Raw genomic sequence first — 19,968 nt, forward strand, 5'->3', positions numbered from 1 at the left:
GAGCATATGATTCCTAGCTCCAAAAGTCTCAAGTTCAGACCCTAGGAAGATGAGGCTCATTAGCTGGGTACTTCAACCCATTTTGGTGAGAAAACTCCAAATTCAAAACAACCACTGCCCTGCATATTGTTCTTGGATGGATAAAGGTTATGGAAGAAAATCCAGAAAGAAATATTGGCTGGAGTCAAAATCAACAGGGAATATGGCGCATAACATGTTGACACACAAAATCAACTTCAATATTATAAATAAGTACAAAGGTGAAGAAGTGCACTCTCTGTTATAAAGAGACTGTTGTATAAGTTAACAAACATTTTTTGTTTAAAGTTATACAACATTATTTTAGTGCCATTGATCAAAAACAAATTTAAAATAAAAACAGTTTTCTTAGATAAAATTGATCATGGCATAAGAGATCTTTCATATTGATGATCCTGAACATTGTGTCTACTTTTAGTGATTTTAATAATAATTCAAGAACAACATGAAACTTGTATATCAAATCTTACAAGTAAAAAAAAATAATACAAAATGATGATAATCAGTAGATGTTTTTTTTTACTAAATAGCCTATGTACATTAAAAAAAAAGCAGAAAACAAATGTCAATTTTGCAATAATCTGATTAGATTAATAAAAAATTGTAAATAACTTGTTTATTAATTAAACGTAACCTGATAAATGTTTTTCTTCATATATTAGCTTGGTCATCTATAAATGTGGTCAAATAATTAAGATTAGGACACTCAGATATGTGAGATTTTTAATTTTGGAGATATGGATGGAGCTTTGTAATGTCATATAGGGAGGGTGTGTATGGCTTTTTGTGATGATCTGTGATGGCAGGGATGTAGGGGTAAAAAATCTGTTAGGGTGTATGAAAACAAATCTAGGCATTTATTAGACTTTGAAGCATGAATATTCATATTTATCATACAAATATTGTTTTTATAAATTGTACAGTAATGAAGATGGATATTCAAAACATTTTTTATTTTTTTTCAAGAAGTTGTATAAAACCCTACAAGACTGCAGTTACTCTCTAATTAATTCCTGCATTTCTCTGACAAACTTGTTCTTTCTTAGAATGAAAGGAGACATAACAAAGAGGATGATGGAAGAAAGATGAAATATCACACCAGTAGAAAACTGATAAGAAATTAGTCGACTGGAAAGCACTGGCAGATTGCCCACTCTGGTGTAACAATAAGTAAGTTTATACTTAACCTAGAGTGAAACTTCTAAAAGACCCTTCTTACCTGTTACCACCCTTAGTTTTAAAACCGTAAGTTTAAACTTAAACTAAAGTGAAACTTCTAAAAGAGTGTTCTAACCTGTTACCACCCTTAGTTTAACCACCGTAAGTTTAAACTTAACCTAGAGTGAAACTTATAAAAGACCCTTCTTACCTGTTATGACCCTTAGTTTAACCACCGTAAGTTTAAACTTAACCAAGAGTAAAACCCTTCTTACCTGTTACCACCCTTAGTTTAACCACCGTGCCATACTGAACCCTGCCGGGTGATATCATCTTCCCTGTGCGAATGGCCAAAGTGTAAGCGATGCCAGGTTCCAAGTTTTTAATTGTTGCATTATTGACTGTCCTGAAACAGAAAATGGTGCAAGGTTTAAATTAAACTGTTTTTTTTTTTAACTGTACTTTTAGATTTAAAAGTGGGATCAAACTTTTTTTAACTGCAATTTTAGTTTTAAAAGTGGAATTAACCTTTTTTAACTGCAATTTTAGTTTTAAAAGTGGAATTAACCTTTTTTAACTGCAATTTTAGATTTAAAAGTGGGATCAAACTTTTTATAACTGCAATTTTAGTTTTAAAAGTGGAATTAACCTTTTTTAACTGCAATTTTAGTTTTAAAAGTGGAATTAACCTTTTTTAACTGCAATTTTAGTTTTAAAAGTGGAATTAACCTTTTTTAACTGCAATTGTAGTTTTAAAAGTGGAATTAACCTTTTTTAACTGCAATTTTAGTTTTAAAAGTGGTATTAACCTTTTTTAACTGCAATTTTAGTTTTAAAAGTGGAATTAACCTTTTTTAACTGCAATTTAATTTTTAAAAGTGGAATTAACCTTTTTTAACTGCAATTTGAGTTTTAAAAGTGGAATTAAACTTTTTTAACAGCAATTTAAGATTTAAAAGTGGAATTATGAGGCATCCTAAAAACAGTTTTGTCCCAGATTGTGGATAAAGATAAAAGCTTGTAAAAAGATAAAAAAAAATAATGTGGTGTTTTTGCTCTTCAAGTCCCACTATTAGACCTTATAGCAGTTAGGGTCAACAATCAGCTGTTAAAAACATTTCTAACCCAGTCTTAGGTCCTACTTTTAGAACATGATAGTGAAGGTCTGTTGATGAGAACTTACTTGGCTAAATTTTGCGCCGGCTCATCTGGCCGAGTGGTTGGGTCATCAGCCTTGATTCCTATTTGATAAAAGTCAAAGCTGACACTGACAGGGGGTGTCCACTTGACAGTGATGCTGTCACTGGTTGTCAGAAAGTTTTGTAATGCTGCGACTGACTCAGGATCTGTAGGCCACACACACACCATCATTTCAGGTTAACTGGTACATTACGCACAGCATGTCTCAATGTTAGTAGATTGTTTTATTTTTTCAGCACAAAAATGGATGACTAAATTAAAATATAGTGACATGTAGACCTATATATGCATTTTTGTTTTAAAAATTATTTATGAAAATTTTTTTTTTATATAGATCTAGCTCTTTTTCAAGAGATCACTGTGAGATTAAAATTTTAAAAAAATTTCAATCTTTATATATCTTTAGTACTGTTAAATTTATTATGTTTCAAAAGAACAAAAAAAAATTTCTTCTATTTTAACAAATCTCCATTAGATAACTTTTGAAATCATTTATTGTTTTAAATGTTAGGAAAATAAAATGAAATAAAAATAAAATGTCAAATTTTACCACCAGTTATAAAATAAGATTATAAAGATACACCTTCGCATGCAATACTGCAACTTTATAAAAAGCATGAAAAGTATATAAATATGTATCGTAAAGCATTTCTATCTTGCAGCAGAGAAATAAATAAATAAATGTGAACTTGAGCAGAAGTTAAGCCTGCATGCATAGAAGATTTTTTATTCTTTCCAAAAGATTCACCTCCTGAATCTGCTCTTTTTGTACGGTAATGACTAATAGCATTAAAATTCATATTTTGTTTTAGCAGCTTAGAAAGGTGGTTAAAGAATCTGTTTCTTTTTATTAACTTGAGCAATTCTGTGGAATGGTGAAAAAATTATGCTGGAAATGTTTTCATAGAAAAAGGTTAAAAATTATCTGTAAAATCTGAAATAAAAAGACCCAGAATTATGCCAGAATCTATCACCAGACAAAGATAAAAAGGTGTTAAAAAAAGTTCAATTTAAAAAAAAAGGAAAGAAATTTGAAAGTTGACTTTAGACCAGCTTAGAATATGTACCATAGTCTGTTGTTATAAAAAATAGAAACTGGAAATAAATAAAAAAAGAATTCTTGAAGAGTGACTTTTGACCCGCTTAGAATGTGTACCATAATCTGATGTTATAGAAACTGGAAATAAATAAAAAAAGAATTGTTGAAGAGTGACTTTTGACCCGCTTAGAATGTGTACCATAGTCTGTTGTTATAAAAAATAGAAACTGGAAATAAAAACAAAAAGAAATAGAAAAAGAAGTGTTGAAGTGTGACATACAAGTGGAAAAATTCAAGAACACAGCTGAGCTGTAGAGCAAAATATTATCGGCGTAGCGTCTTGTAACAGTGTACAGTTCCAGGGTGTAGTTAGTATCTGGTGACAGACCGTCTAGCTTATACTGCAGGGTCGTCTTGGGCAGGAGCTTCAGGGTTAGATTAGAGGAAGCAAAGCTCAAAGCATATCCTAAAAGAGCTGAGTTGGCTGGGGGGCTCCACGTCACAGTCACAGTTTCAGTGCCACGTAGGGACACTCTTAACTGGGACACAGGTAGGGGGCCTGCCGAGGGGGGGAGGGGGGGTGGAGAAATCAAAATTACATCATGCAATAAACAACTTCAACAATGTAACAAAACTAAAATGTTCTTATTAAAAGAATGACAGAAGCATATCATAGCAAAAATTATCATGAAAGTGCTATTTTAAAAGTTAATTGAGCAATGTGCAATAATAAAGTTCAATAGTATACTAAAATGTCAAAATATGTAATGTAAAATACTTTAATTAATTTATTGCAACATCTGCTGTTTTATAAAAAAGAAATCTTAAAGCTATCTTGAATAATTTTACAAAATGGTTAAAAAATTATTAAAAAAAAGTGGCAATATACTGCTAAAATATTCAACAAAAAAAGCCTTTTGTATAGAAATAAATAAATTACATTAAATCAAAAACATTAGAATTTAAGAAGAGGTAAAAAACAGTTTTAGAATGGCATTCATCACTTTTCATCACAGCAGCATATTAAGGTGACAATCTTGTTAGCACCATAAGCAGCTTCCTTGACTTTACACGAGTACCCTTTAGTGAATGGTGGACTCCAGACATGTCCTAAAGATTCAAACTGCTGGGAACCTTGACCCTTTCATGTTAGAAATTGTTTGCTCTACCAATGATTCAACTTACTAGTCAGATACCTTGTTATATTCAAAATATTTTTTTCCTACTAGTCTAATATCTTGTTATATTCAAAATATTTTTGTCCCTACTAGTCAGATACCTTGTTATATTCAAAATATTTTTTTCCTACTAGTCTAATATCTTGTTATATTCAAAATATTTTTGTCCCTACTAGTCAGATATCTTGTTAAATTCAAAATATTTTTTTCCTACTAGTCAGATATCTTGTTATATTCAATAGTTTAAAAAAAAATTACTTTCTTTAAAATTATGAATAAAAAAAATAAGTGTTACAAATAACACACTAGCACTCTTCATCATAAAGCTAGATGAGCTGAAACAAAATCAGTTGAAACAAAACCACAGAGAACAAGTGTGATATAGATATCAACTTACTGGTGGTATTAGAGTCCCAGACTTCTCTACTGATCTGATCCCCTTTGATTGTGCTGACAGAGACATTATACGTGCTGCCTGGTAGAAGTCTATCAAACTCAGCAAACAGATCTGTTGTCACCAAGCTCTGGACACAACATACAAGTTTAATGTTTCATTAATCCAGTGCTTGTATTTTAAACAATCAATACCAAACTTTGGACAGAACATACAAGTTTAATGTTTCATTAATCTTGTGCACATATTTTAAACAATCTCTAGACACAACATACAAGTTTAATGTTTCATTAATCTTGTGCACATATTTTAAACAATCTCTAGACACAACATACAAGTTTAATGTTTCATTAATCTTGTGCACATATTTTAAACAATCTCTAGACACAACATACAAGTTTAATGTTTCATTAATCTTGTGCACATATTTTAAACAATCTCTAGACACAACATACAAGTTTAATGTTTCATTAATCTTGTGCACATATTTTAAACAATCTCTAGACACAACATACAAGTTTAATGTTTCATTAATCTTGTGCACATATTTTAAACAATCTCTAGACACAACATACAAGTTTAATGTTTCATTAATCTGATGCACATATTTAAAAAAATCAAATATATTCTTTGCTATAGAATGAAAATAAAGTTTATAAATAACTGTAGAAATATTAATATAATTTACAAAAAAAATGTAAAAAAACTATTGAAAAATATTAGATATTTTCATTGTTATCATTTCCAGGACTGCCTGGCTGAGTCTCGAGTTCAAATCCGGGTTCAAGTCAGTACAACTTCCCTGAGTCCACCCAGCTCTGATGGGTACCTAATTCACATTAGGGTAAGTAAAGGCCGCTGGGCATAGTGCTGACCACATTATCCCTTCATATACTCAGGTCATAGAAACAAGTAAACTCTACTTCACATGGACAGTCAGATTTAAAAATGGAACTTTACTTGTTTTACATCATTTCCAACTTAGATTAGATTTAAAAATGGTATCTACCATGAAATGCATTTGATGGTTTTAACATATCCATGAGCTGTCAGCATTATCTATGTAACTTTCTTTCAGTAAAGTTTTAATTTAGTTGTCAGTATTATCTATCTCAAAGATTGTTACAATAAAAATTTAAACTGAGTAACTTTGTTTCAGTAAAGTTTTTACATACCCATGCATTGTCAGCATTGTCTATCTCAAAGATTGTTACGGTAAAGTTTTTACATACAGTAAAGTTTTTACATACAGTAAAGTTTTTACATACAGTAAAGTTTTTACATACCCATGCATTGTCAGCATTGTCTACATCAAAGATTGTTACAGTAAAGTTGTCAAATCCTCCTTCATCAGGGCCGTCCCACTCCACAAATACCTTGTCCTCTCCATCAGTGGACACATACACATTTTGTGGTGGTCTTGGCTCTGTAAATACCCACACATTGGTAAACTTTGTGTATCAAACAAAAATATAATGTTTACAGGGCTTCTAGCCTAAACAAACATCACCATCAGTGGACACATACACCTTGGTGGTAGTCTTGGTTCTGTTGATACCCAATTTGTTTAGTCATAAGACACAAAGTGTATCATGCAGTAATCAGATAATGGTTACTATGGAAACTATTGTAAATAGACTTCACTATCTGCATGCATGTTGTTAGAACATAGGGCATCAAAACAAAGACATGTTTACCATTAAACAAAATGGTTACCAAGACAACATACTAGTGTATAAATCAGCATCAACATGTTCAATAGATTCCTGCCCAATCAGGACACATGGACATAATGACAAAACTGTTACCATGACAACCTACTTGTGTACAAATCAGCATAAATATGTTCACTAGACTCCTGGCCACTGAGCACATGTACACAACAAAATGGTTACCATGACAACCTACTTGTGTACAAATCAGTATAGATATGTTCACTAGACTCCTGTCCACTGAGCACATGTACACAACAAAATGGTTACCATGACAACCTACTTGTGTACAAATCAGCATAGATATGTTCACTAGACTCCTGGCCACTGAGCCCATGTACACAACAAAACAGTTACCATGACAACCTACTTGTGTACAAATCAGCATAGATATGTTCACTAGACTCCTGTCCACTGAGCACATAAGCATCCAGCTTGTAGTGAGTACCAGGGATGAGGCTGCTGAAGATCATATTTCTGGCAGCATTGACACTGAAACAAGAACATTTCAAGTCATCTGATGATTGGGTATCAGGTTAAAATAGACAAACACTTTAGTCTAAACACATATTTATTTTTCTTAAGTGGGTGACAAATGTTACCACTTAGTCAAACATGGTTTTCTATGTAGTGGGTAAAATTTGTAAGTAGTTTTATAATGTATTTTAATTATTTTTTGTGTCAATTGTTTAGCTCTTTATGAGTAGATCTATACTTTATTCTAATTTTCTAAACAGCTTTTGCTATATTTAAAAGTAGTTACAATACAAACATCATCTAAGACAAAAGTACTAAACTACCCATATATCTAAAAAATCTCATCTAATAAACAACACAAACTGAGTTCTCCTTTACTAGACAACACGTACATCTAATATTCTCCTAAACCAAAAAACACATACATCTAAGATTATCCTACACAAAAGAACACATACATCTAAGATTCTCTAAACCAAAAAAACACATACATCTAATATTCTCCTAAACCAAAAAACACATACATCTGAGATTATCCTAAAAACACATACATCTAAGATTCTCCTAAACCAAAAAAAACACATACATCTGAGAATCTCCTAAACAAAAAAACACATACATCTGAGATTCTCCTACACAAAAAAACACATACATCTAAGAGTCTCTAAACCAAAAAAACACATACATATAAGAGTCTCCTACACAAAAAAACACATACATCTGAGATTCTCCAAAAACCAAAAAACCCACATACATCTGAGATTCTCCTACTGATAGTGAGGCCTGTATTGAGGTAAATACTCCTTGATCATTGAGTCTTGCCAATGTAAGGTTGATTGATCTTTCTTCAACTCCAACAGACACAATTCTTGGCTTAACCGGCTCTGTAAATCACCAACACGCAAACCATAAGCCCTCTAGAATACACAATCAAGTCATTATTGTTTAAATTTAGTATTAATTTAAATAGACAAGCAGTGTGACTTACTTGTTCTAAAGAAACCAAAAACTTCAGAGCTGGGTTTGAAACTGTAGGGACTGTAGACACTCAGAGATACATTGTACTGCTGGCCAGGGATTAGGTCTGTCAGCTCACGAGACTTAACAAATTCTCTATTTTCTTCTACCACATAGGGTTGGGCTCCTGAGGGTAAATTTTACATGGCTCATTACGTCAAGTTTTGTTGACTAATTTGGGTACAATATGACTATCACATACGGTTGGGATCCAGAAGGTAAATTTTACATGGCTCATTACGTCAAGTTTTGTTGACTAATTTGGGTACAATATGATTATCACATTCGGTTGGGATCCAGAAGGTAAATTTTACATGGCTCATTACGTCAAGTTTTGTTGACTAATTTGGGTACAATATGATTATCACAGATTGTTGGGCTCCTGAAGTTAAATTTTACATGGCTTTTTCAGTCATTTTGCTGATAAATTCGTAAGCAAATAGGACTTCAAATGAAAACTCTAAAAGTAATGATGACAGTATGAATTTATTTAGAGAATCAAATTTCTAATAAAGATAGTGTCGAGCTTACAATGATGATAGAATCATAAGAAACAAAGTATCAAAATAATGATGATGATAGAATCATAAGAAAGAAAGTATCAAAATAATGATGATGATAGAATCATAAGAAAGAAAGTACCACAATAACAATAATGATAGAATTATAAGAAAGAAAGTATCAATATAACAATGATGATAGAATCATAAGAAAGAAAGTATCAACATAACAATGAATATAGAATCATAAGAAAGAAAGTATCAATATAACAATGAATATAGAATCATAAGAAAGAAAGTATCAATATAAAAATTACAGAATCATAAGAAAGAAAGTATCACAATAACGATGATGATAGAATCATAAGAAAGAAAGTATCAACACAACAATGATGATAGAATCATAAGAAAGTATCACAAAGAATCATAAGAAAGAAAGTATCACAATAACAAGGATGATAGAATCATAAGAAAGAAAGTATCAACACAACAATGATGATAGAATCATAAGAAAGTATCACAAAGAATCATAAGAAAGAAAGTATCACAATAACGATGATGATAGAATCATAAGAAAGAAAGTATCAACACAACAATGATGATAGAATCATAAGAAAGTATCACAAAGAATCATAAGAAAGAAAGTATCACAATAACGATGATGATAGAATCATAAGAAAGAAAGAATCAACATAACAATGATGATAGAATCCAAGTTTGAGAGAATAGAATCCCCTACCTGGAGAGTAGACTGTGATGTTGGTAAATCCAATGTAGGATAGAATCATAAGAAAGAAAGTATCAACACAACAAAGATGATAGAATCCAAGTTTGAGAGAATAGAATCCCCTACCTGGAGAGTAGACTGTGATGTTGGTAAATCCAATGTAGGATCTAGTTGGAGGAATCCAGGACAACAAGATAGCTGTAGTGTTAAGTGCCATGCCTGTCAGGTTTGTTACTGGCTCTGGAACTGTACAGACAAACAGAAGGTGATCAGGTTTGTTTTTTCAATAGTCAGTTCCTCATTGACAGTTATTTGATAAATAGCTATTTATAAACCTTAAAGTCAAACTTAAGAGCATATGCAAATATAGTGTTACATTCTATGAATATATCAAATTCAAGAGCAAAATTATGTTTAGTTTGTGATTTAAATTTAATGAGCTCATTTGTTAAAAAAAAAAAAAGTTACAGAATTACAGAAACATGCCCATAAAAATAATTGTCACCTACAACTTTCGAGTAGTTTATAATGTTGCCTCACAATTTTACAATGTTATAAACAGCATTTTGTTTTCATTTTGATGAGTTGTTTTAAAATTGAAGAAATCATTTTACCATATTAATATTGCAAAAAAAACAAAAAAAAAAAACAGTGACTTACCTGTTCTAAAATTTTCTGTAGTGGCAGCTCCAATAGAATACCTGGCCACTGCCCTGACCTTGACCTCATACAGGTTGCCTCCATACAAGGAGTCCAGCTGTTTGACCACAAGGTTACCCACAGCAGGTACTACAAACGTGGAGACTTTGCTCTCTGGTGAGTTACTGAGGCTGGTCAGGATTAGGCTGTAGTTCACTTGTACAGAGTTACTGGGGGCAGTCCAGGAGAGGTTCAGACTTCTAACACCCTCTACAGCTCTTAGGTTGGACACTATACCAGGGGCTGAAGCAAGGAAGAAGTGTTTTTTTATTTATGAAAACATTAGTTATTGAATAAGCGTCTAAAATGAAATAATTCAATCAATTAGATTCAACATATATTATGCACCTTATGTTAGAATAAAAAAAAAAAAACATTATACTTCTTAAAATGAATTAAATATATGTATGCGTGCTGTATACTAACACCATTACATATACATCATATTATTTAAAAATAAAATTTAAAAAATTTATGAGCAATCATCTTTTAACATCAAACCCATGAAGTATTCTATCTAATAACCAGTTATTACAATAATAAATGAACCCCTTCTATATGCTGATGTACTGTAGTGTTGTTTTTTTTTTCAATTTTTTCATTTGCCAAGTCTCCTTTTACTGTTTGTTATAAATTTAATTGTGTGAATATTTAAGTACCAACCTGTTGAATGTTCCATTCTGACTGGTACACTAGTAAAGTTATGGCTGACAGAGTAGACAAAAATACTGACAGTTACACCAGATGGGGGACCAGGGGCAAATGAGCAGGGAGGGTCAGTACAGTGGGTGGTGACCAAGGGGGACGACCCGTTGACAGAATACTTCACTTGGTAGAAATCCTGGAAGAGCAAGTAACATATACCTTGTGTAACATTTTAAACATAGTATGCTAGTAAACTAAAATAGATGAATGGATTGAACCATAGTCAGCCATTAGATTTATAACTGAGTTTCAGTGCTTGAGCTAGCCAATACCTATTGCACATGGAGTAGTTTACATTTTATTTTACTTTCAGGTTATCATTTATCATTAAACCTTTTTATATTCACATATTCATTTATCATTCAACCCTTTTTCTTTTAGTTTAAGTACTACAAAACATGTTTTGGTTCATTACTAGCATTTTGGATTGGGTAATGTGGTATTTAAAAATTAAGAACTACAAAATATAAAGTTCTAACATATAAAAAATTTGTAAGTGCTAATTTGGAAAGAAAAAATAAATTTAAAAAATGGAGGTATTGCCTAAAAGATGGACAAGCTCCCCTTCTAGTGAAGGTGTTCAAGTGGGATGGCAAGGTCAGGTGGGAGAGCAAGTAATTGTTAACCCATAAGTCCTGGGTTTGAATCCTGGACCTCCACCTCCCCAACCAACCCAATGAAACTTATCAACAAAGAAAAATATGTCTGACCTGATAGGACCCTGTCTGTGGTGACCAGGATATTGTCATATTTGAACTGTCTTCAGATGCCACAAGGTTGGTAGGTGGTAATGGCACTTTAGAGAAATCAAATTTTCTGATTAGTGGCACTTTAGAGAAATCAAATTTTCTGATTAGTGTCACTTTAGAGAAATCAAATTGTCAGATTCGTGTCACTTTAGAGAAATCAAATTGTCTGATTAGTGTCACTTTAGAGAATTCAAACAGGGTAATTAATATCAGTTTAAAGAAATCAAATTTTCTAATTTGTTTCACTTTAGAAAAATCTAATTCTTTAATTAATTTCATTTCAGAAAAATCAAATTGAGAAATCAAATTGTCTAGTTAATTTCACTATAGAAATCAAATTGTCTAATTAATTTCAGTTTAGAGAAATCAAATTGTCTAATTAGTTTCACTTTGGAAAAATCAAATTGCATAATTAGTGTCATCTTCAAACATTTGTATTATAGTAGTGGTTCATTAACTTTTAAAACACTTGCCAGCCTTTTTTATCAAACCAGGAAAGCAATTCATGGGAAACTATTTCATTAAAATGTATTCATGTTAATGGAAAAGATTCATAAGTGAAAACAATGTGCAATAGCTTACAAGTGGTGGCTAAGATAGTGTCTGATGGGTTGCTTCTCTTGTCTAATGTGACAGCTTCTATAGAAACTTCGTAACTGTACCCAGCATTCAAACCAGTGAGGTTGAAGGTGAGGACACTTGAGGTATTAATACTTTGTCGGGCATCATTTTCTTTTCTGTAGCTTATCTGCAACATCATGGAATAAACTTTTTTTTTAATCAGGTAAAATGTTTAGAAATTAATGAAATAATATTGACTTCTAGAACATGTGAATTAATGAATTATATTTTTTGTGTTAGATAATTTGACAATTTCCCATACAGATAGTCATAGTTATAAACATAAGATTTTGTTTAAAAATATTTTATATTGAAACAAAAATTTACCACAAAGCCTTGGTTCAACAAATCATTCACAGTTGCCCATGTCAAGATTAAATAGTTACTTCCCCTGTCTTGCACTGTAACATTCACAGGACTCAGTGGTACTGCAAAATGAAATACTTTTTTTATAGACAACAGAAATAACACAGTTTTATACAACACAAGAAAAATAAGAGTGTCACTATAAGTTTCTGATATCACAAACTATATAAAAATAAAAATTTAAATATTTTATTACGATATATAGAAAAAGTGTGGTATATTTTTAACATTTTGTGGAATAATGGTTCCAATCTTATTCGTGTTAAGTCCAGTGACTCCCCCTCCGATAAAATTGAAAACGGCTTTCTAATAGTGTATTTTAATTTTTTCAAAATATATTAAATTGTACAAACTTCAAAGCATCATTAAAAAATAAAATTGTGTCACAGAGAATATTTTCATAGCAGTTTATTGTATTTCTTGACATATCCCATAAAACACCTGTTGTTAACCATAGAATCTATTGTGTTTATAATGCACTTACTTGTAGCTGTTTCTTGAGCAAACACTGTCTTGCTAGGGCTGGAACTGAGTTCTTCAGCCAGCTCCACTGTATACCGCTGACCAGGCAGACCGCCATCAAACATAATACTGACTGGGATGTTGGAGAATGGAGGGAGTGCCCATCTGTAGTTATAGGTGAAGCCGTTACTCAGCCGAAATGATGCTGTGTAGTTGGTGGCGCTTGTGTCAGGTCTGAAGGACAGAGTGATGGTGTACTCTGTTGTGGACAGCCGGAAGTTGTCTGCTCCTGATGCAGGTAATGGTGGTACCTGTTGATAGAGTAGTAGAGTCAGACCTTCAGGGGTCGGTGTGGTAGGGTGGGAAAGTTTATCATTGCTAACCTAAAAGTCCCAGGATCAGAACCTCTGCCACATGAGGCTCGTTAGCTGGATACAGCAACTTACCTAGAAGAGAAAACTGCAATGCAGATTGTTCTTAAATGGATAAAGGCTATGAAAGCAAGTACAGAAAGAAAAGCAGGCTGAAGTTAGAATCAACAGGTCATATAACACACAACACATTGACAGGTAAAACTTGTGGGAGGAAATCCCCTCGGATATTACAAAATAACAAAAAAAAGAAAGGAATTCACATTCAACTTATTTTTGTTTCTTTATTGAGCGCTCTTTTCTGTACCTGATAGAGCTAAAGAATGAAACATTCACACTCAAACCAACACAAGTGATAACTAGAGGTACATGCACTTAACAGAGTTACTATCTGTATAGATGTTATAGAGTTAAAAATGCTGATATGAGGGTTAAAAAATGTCTCAAAAGCATATAACATCAGCAGTCTATGTACATGTTTAAAAATATAAACAGGGAGTTTTCCATTGTTCTCAAATAAACATAGGGGATAAAAGAATACCACTGTTCATGTGTGAACTCAATACCATATGACTGAGCATTAGTAGCACAAAGGCCAACTTGTTTTGATGCAAGGGTTTAACAATTCTGTCTATTTAATACAATAGCAATATAAACAGGAAGTATTATTTCAACGCCAAGGGTAGACTAAGGTACAGAATGTAGTATAATACATGGTATTACAGCACAGGACACAGCATTAATTCAATACTTTTTATTATCAAATGGAATGGCTACAATTAAATCCTGTAATGAAACACGTGATACAGAACAGATAACGATTTAAAATAACCTGTTTGAAATAACAATAACAATGAAAACAACAACACAAGCTACAAGAACTATTCAGGAGGCCCAGTGTCAACAAACGGGTCGGCTGACATTCCATTCAAGAAAAGTAGTTGACTCAACTACAACAACCTGAGACATCCCTACCGTGGGGGAAGTGGCAAACACTGTGGGGGCGGGGAGGCTTGTCGTTATGCAAGACTATTTCCAAACGTCAACAGTTGGTTGTGAACGTGAGCAGTCCATTTACCGTGGGCGGGGGTTTGTTGACCTCAGTCAACAGGTGACGGGGGGGGGGGAGCCAATGAAGGCAGGTGACGGGGGGGATCAGTGAAGGCAGGTGACGGGGGGGATCAGTGAAGGCAGGTGACGGGGGGGATCAGTGAAGGCAGGTGACAGACAATCGAGATGTTCCCCCTGCCTCCGGTACAACCAGCGCTCATCAATGGCAACAAAACTGGGGCCAGTACCACAGGACAAGGGGGGGGGGGGGGTGACAGGACGGAAACCTGCAGGTCAGGTTCAATAATACTACAACGTTTGCTACGACAGTGTGTACAGGGCCGGTGGACGTATCAACATGGCTAACCACTAACTTCAGATCCAGCGCTAGCAATACCTTTAGAAAGGAAGGACTTAGCTACCCATCGAATACAGATCAGATGCTATCAATAAGAATAGATCTAGCTACTCACCTAAATAACGTTTGCAAGAATAGATCTAGCTATTCACCTAAATAACGCGAGCAAGAATAGACCTAGCTACCCACGTAAATAACGCCAGTAAGAATAGACCTAGCTACCCACGTAAATAACGCCAGTAAGAATAGACCTAGCTACCCACGTAAATAACGCTAGCAAGAATAGACCTAGCTACCCACGTAAATAACGCTAGCAAGAATAGACCTAGCTACCCACGTAAATAACGCTAGCAAGAATAGACCTAGCTACCCACGTAAATAACGCCAGCAAAAATAGACCTAGCTACCCACGTAAATAACGCCAGTAAGAATAGACCTAGCTACCCACGTAAATAACGCCAGTAACAATAGACCTAGCTACCCACGTAAATAACGCCAGTAAGAATAGACCTAGCTACCCACGTAAATAACGCCAGTAACAATAGACCTAGCTACCCACGTAAATAACGCTAGCAAGAATAGACCTAGCTACCCACGTAAATAACGCCAGCAAGAATAGACCTAGCTACCCACGTAAATAACGCCAGTAACAATAGACCTAGCTACCCACGTAAATAACGCCAGCAAGAATTAACCTAGCTACCCACGTAAATCACGCTAACAAGAATAGACCTAGCTACCCTCGTAAATAACGCCAGTAACAATAGACCTAGCTACCCACGTAAATAACGCTAGCAAGAATAGACCTAGCTACCCACGTAAATAACGCCAGCAAGAATTAACCTAGCTACCCACGTAAATAACGCCAGTAAGAATAGACCTAGCTACCCACGTAAATAACGTTAGAAAGAATAGATCTAGCTACTCACCTAAATAACGCCAGTAAGAATAGACCTAGCTACCCACGTAAATAACGCCAGCAAGAATTAACCTAGCTACCCACGTAAATAACACTAGCAAGAATTAACCTAGCTACCCACGTAAATAACGCTAGCAAGAATAGACCTAGCTACCCACGTAAATAACGCCAGCAAAAATAGACCTAGCTACCCACGTAAATAACGCCAGCAAGAATAGACCTAGCTACCCTCGTAAATAACGCCAGCAAGAATAGACCTAGCTACCCTCGTAAATAACGCCAGTAACAATAGACCTAGCTACCCACGTAAATAACGCCAGCAAGAATTAACCTAGCTACCCACGTAAATCACGCTAACAAGAATAGACCTAGCTACCCACGTAAATAACGCCAGCAAGAATAGACCTAGCTACCCACGTAAATAACGCCAGCAAGAATAGACCTAGCTACCCACGTAAATAACGCCAGTAACAATAGACCTAGCTACCCTCGTAAATAACGCCAGTAACAATAGACCTAGCTACCCACGTAAATAACGCCAGCAAGAATTAACCTAGCTACCCACGTAAATCACGCTAACAAGAATAGACCTAGCTACCCACGTAAATAACGCCAGCAAGAATAGACCTAGCTACCCACGTAAATAACGCCAGCAAGAATAGACCTAGCTACCCACGTAAATAACGCCAGCAAGAATAGACCTAGCTACCCACGTAAATCACGCTAACAAGAATAGACCTAGCTACCCACGTAAATAACGCCAGCAAGAATAGACCTAGCTACCCACGTAAATAACGCCAGCAAGAATTAACCTAGCTACCCACGTAAATCACGCTAACAAGAATATACCTAGCTACCCATCTAATACAGCTGCAGTACTAGTTAGTCTTTTCTCCATCATCATTTTGGGACATGTGAGAGCACATATTGAGTGTTTGTTGTAAAAAAAATGTGTGTGGGGGGGGGGGGGGGGGTGCGATAAAATATTTCACTGAAATGTATTAGCCACCCCTCACACCACGGAGCACTTTATAATAGATGTGTGGATATCTACACGTTACTTCTTGCTAACCCCGGAGTTAATTCACCTAACTAATCTACCCTAACTCCCAAATGACCCTAACTCCCAAATGACCCTAACACCCCTTTAGATCTTATCATCTTAGTAGACTACAAAAAGTTCAACTGTTTCAGTTTTTGGTGAAGTCCACTAGACCAATAATAACTGCTTCAGTGTATTTGAAGTGGCTTGTTAAGACACACGGAAAAAGACGAGAGAGATCTAAGCACACTTGTTAAGACACATGGAGAAAGACGAGAGAGATCTAAGCACACTTGTTAAGACACATGGAGAAAGACGAGAGAGATCTAAGCACACTTGTTAAGACACATGGAGAAAGACGAGAGAGATCTAAGCACACTTGTTAAGACACATGGAGAAAGACGAGAGATGGTAACTCAGCACACTTGTTAAGACACATGGAGAAAGACGAGAGAGATCTAAGCACACTTGTTAAGACACATGGAGAAAGACGAGAGAGATCTAAGCACACTTGTTAAGACACATGGAGAAAGACGAGAGAGATGGTAACTCAGAACACTTGTTAAGACACATGGAGAAAGACGAGAGAGATCTAAGCACACTTGTTAAGACACATGCAGAAAGACGAGAGAGATCTAAGCACACTTGTTAAGACACATGGAGAAAGACGAGAGAGATGGTAACTCAGAACACTTGTTAAGACACACGGAGAAAGACGAGAGAGTTGGTAATTCAGAACACTTGTTAAGACACATGGAGAAAGACCAGAGAGATGGTAACTCAGCACACTTGTTAAGACACATGGAGAAAGACGAGAGAGATATCAGCACACTTGTTAAGACACATGGAGAAAGACGAGAGAGATGGTAACTCAGCACACTTGTTAAGACACATGGAGAAAGACGAGAGAGTTAAGACACATGGAGAAAGACGAGAGAGATGGTAACTCAGCACACTTGTTAAGACACACGGAGAAAGACGAGAAAGATGGTAACTCAGCACACTTGTTAAGACACATGGAGAAAGACGAGAGAGATGGTAACTCAGAACACTTGTTAAGACACACGGAGAAAGACGAGAAAGATGGTAACTCAGCACACTTGTTAAGACACACGGAGAAAGACGAGAAAGATGGTAACTCAGCACACTTGTTAAGACACACGGAGAAAGACGAGAAAGATGGTAACTCAGCACACTTGTTAAGACACACGGAGAAAGACGAGAAAGATGGTAACTCAGCACACTTGTTAAGACACATGGAGAAAGACGAGAGAGATATCAGCACACTTGTTAAGACACATGGAGAAAGACGAGAGAGATGGTAACTCAGCACACTTGTTAAGACACATGGAGAAAGACGAGAGAGATATCAGCACACTTGTTAAGACACATGGAGAAAGACGAGAGAGATATCAGCACACTTGTTAAGACACATGGAGAAAGACGAGAGAGTTAAGACACACGGAGAAAGACGAGAGAGATGGTAACTCAGCACACTTGTTAAGACACATGGAGAAAGACGAGAGAGTTAAGACACATGGAGAAAGACGAGAGAGGTAGTAACTCAGCACACTTGTTAAGACACATGGAGAAAGACGAGAGAGATGGTAACTCAGCACACTTGTTAAGACACATGGAGAAAGACGAGAGAGATATCAGCACACTTGTTAAGACACATGGAGAAAGACGAGAGAGATGGTAACTCAGCACACTTGTTAAGACACATGGAGAAAGACGAGAAAGATGGTAACTCAGCACACTTGTTAAGACACATGGAGAAAGACGAGAGAGATGGTAACTCAGCACACTTGTTAAGACACACGGAGAAAGACGAGAGAGATGGTAACTCAGCACACTTGTTAAGACACATGGAGAAAGACGAGAGAGTTAAGACACATGGAGAAAGACGAGAGAGGTAGTAACTCAGCACACTTGTTAAGACACATGGAGAAAGACGAGAGAGATGGTAACTCAGCACACTTGTTAAGACACATGGAGAAAGACGAGAGAGATATCAGCACACTTGTTAAGACACATGGAGAAAGACGAGAGAGTTAAGACACACGGAGAAAGACGAGAGAGATGGTAACTCAGCACACTTGTTAAGACACATGGAGAAAGACGAGAGAGTTAAGACACATGGAGAAAGACGAGAGAGGTAGTAACTCAGCACACTTGTTAAGACACATGGAGAAAGACGAGAGAGATGGTAACTCAGCACACTTGTTAAGACACATGGAGAAAGACGAGAGAGGTAGTAACTCAGCACACTTGTTAAGACACATGGAGAAAGACGAGAGAGATATCAGCACACTTGTTAAGACACATGGAGAAAGACGAGAGAGATGGTAACTCAGCACACTTGTTAAGACACATGGAGAAAGACGAGAGAGATATCAGCACACTTGTTAAGACACATGGAGAAAGACGAGAGAGATATCAGCACACTTGTTAAGACACATGGAGAAAGACGAGAGAGTTAAGACACACGGAGAAAGACGAGAGAGATGGTAACTCAGCACACTTGTTAAGACACACGGAGAAAGACGAGAGAGTTAAGACACATGGAGAAAGACGAGAGAGGTAGTAACTCAGCACACTTGTTAAGACACATGGAGAAAGACGAGAGAGATGGTAACTCAGCACACTTGTTAAGACACATGGAGAAAGACGAGAGAGATATCAGCACACTTGTTAAGACACATGGAGAAAGACGAGAGAGATGGTAACTCAGCACACTTGTTAAGACACATGGAGAAAGACGAGAAAGATGGTAACTCAGCACACTTGTTAAGACACATGGAGAAAGACGAGAGAGATGGTAACTCAGCACACTTGTTAAGACACACGGAGAAAGACGAGAGAGATGGTAACTCAGCACACTTGTTAAGACACATGGAGAAAGACGAGAGTTAAGACACATGGAGAAAGACGAGAGAGGTAGTAACTCAGCACACTTGTTAAGACACATGGAGAAAGACGAGAGAGATGGTAACTCAGCACACTTGTTAAGACACATGGAGAAAGACGAGAGAGATATCAGCACACTTGTTAAGACACATGGAGAAAGACGAGAGAGTTAAGACACACGGAGAAAGACGAGAGAGATGGTAACTCAGCACACTTGTTAAGACACATGGAGAAAGACGAGAGAGTTAAGACACATGGAGAAAGACGAGAGAGGT

General features: G+C 35.6%; 1 protein-coding gene across 1 annotated transcript in view; it reads right to left on the minus strand.

The window, feature by feature from the left end:
• Window positions 1-19,968, minus strand: part of LOC131955271 (tyrosine-protein phosphatase 10D) — a 52,297-nt gene that overhangs the window by 18,803 nt on the left and 13,526 nt on the right. Inside the window, exons 3-15 of the mRNA XM_059319312.1 lie at window positions 13,066-13,354; window positions 12,543-12,643; window positions 12,177-12,342; window positions 11,556-11,641; window positions 10,804-10,981; window positions 10,102-10,383; window positions 9,568-9,687; window positions 8,186-8,341; window positions 7,952-8,081; window positions 7,091-7,212; window positions 6,295-6,434; window positions 5,012-5,138; window positions 3,146-3,262 (exon numbers count right to left, since the gene is read on the minus strand). Coding sequence (XP_059175295.1) covers window positions 3,146-3,262; window positions 5,012-5,138; window positions 6,295-6,434; window positions 7,091-7,212; window positions 7,952-8,081; window positions 8,186-8,341; window positions 9,568-9,687; window positions 10,102-10,383; window positions 10,804-10,981; window positions 11,556-11,641; window positions 12,177-12,342; window positions 12,543-12,643; window positions 13,066-13,354 — 2,014 coding nt within the window. The remainder of the gene's footprint in view (window positions 1-3,145; window positions 3,263-5,011; window positions 5,139-6,294; window positions 6,435-7,090; window positions 7,213-7,951; window positions 8,082-8,185; window positions 8,342-9,567; window positions 9,688-10,101; window positions 10,384-10,803; window positions 10,982-11,555; window positions 11,642-12,176; window positions 12,343-12,542; window positions 12,644-13,065; window positions 13,355-19,968) is intronic.

Source organism: Physella acuta, unplaced genomic scaffold (genome assembly GCF_028476545.2).
Source record: "Physella acuta isolate Inbredline_101_S28 unplaced genomic scaffold, ASM2847654v3 ptg001061l, whole genome shotgun sequence".
Taxonomy (NCBI): Eukaryota; Metazoa; Mollusca; class Gastropoda; family Physidae; genus Physella; species Physella acuta.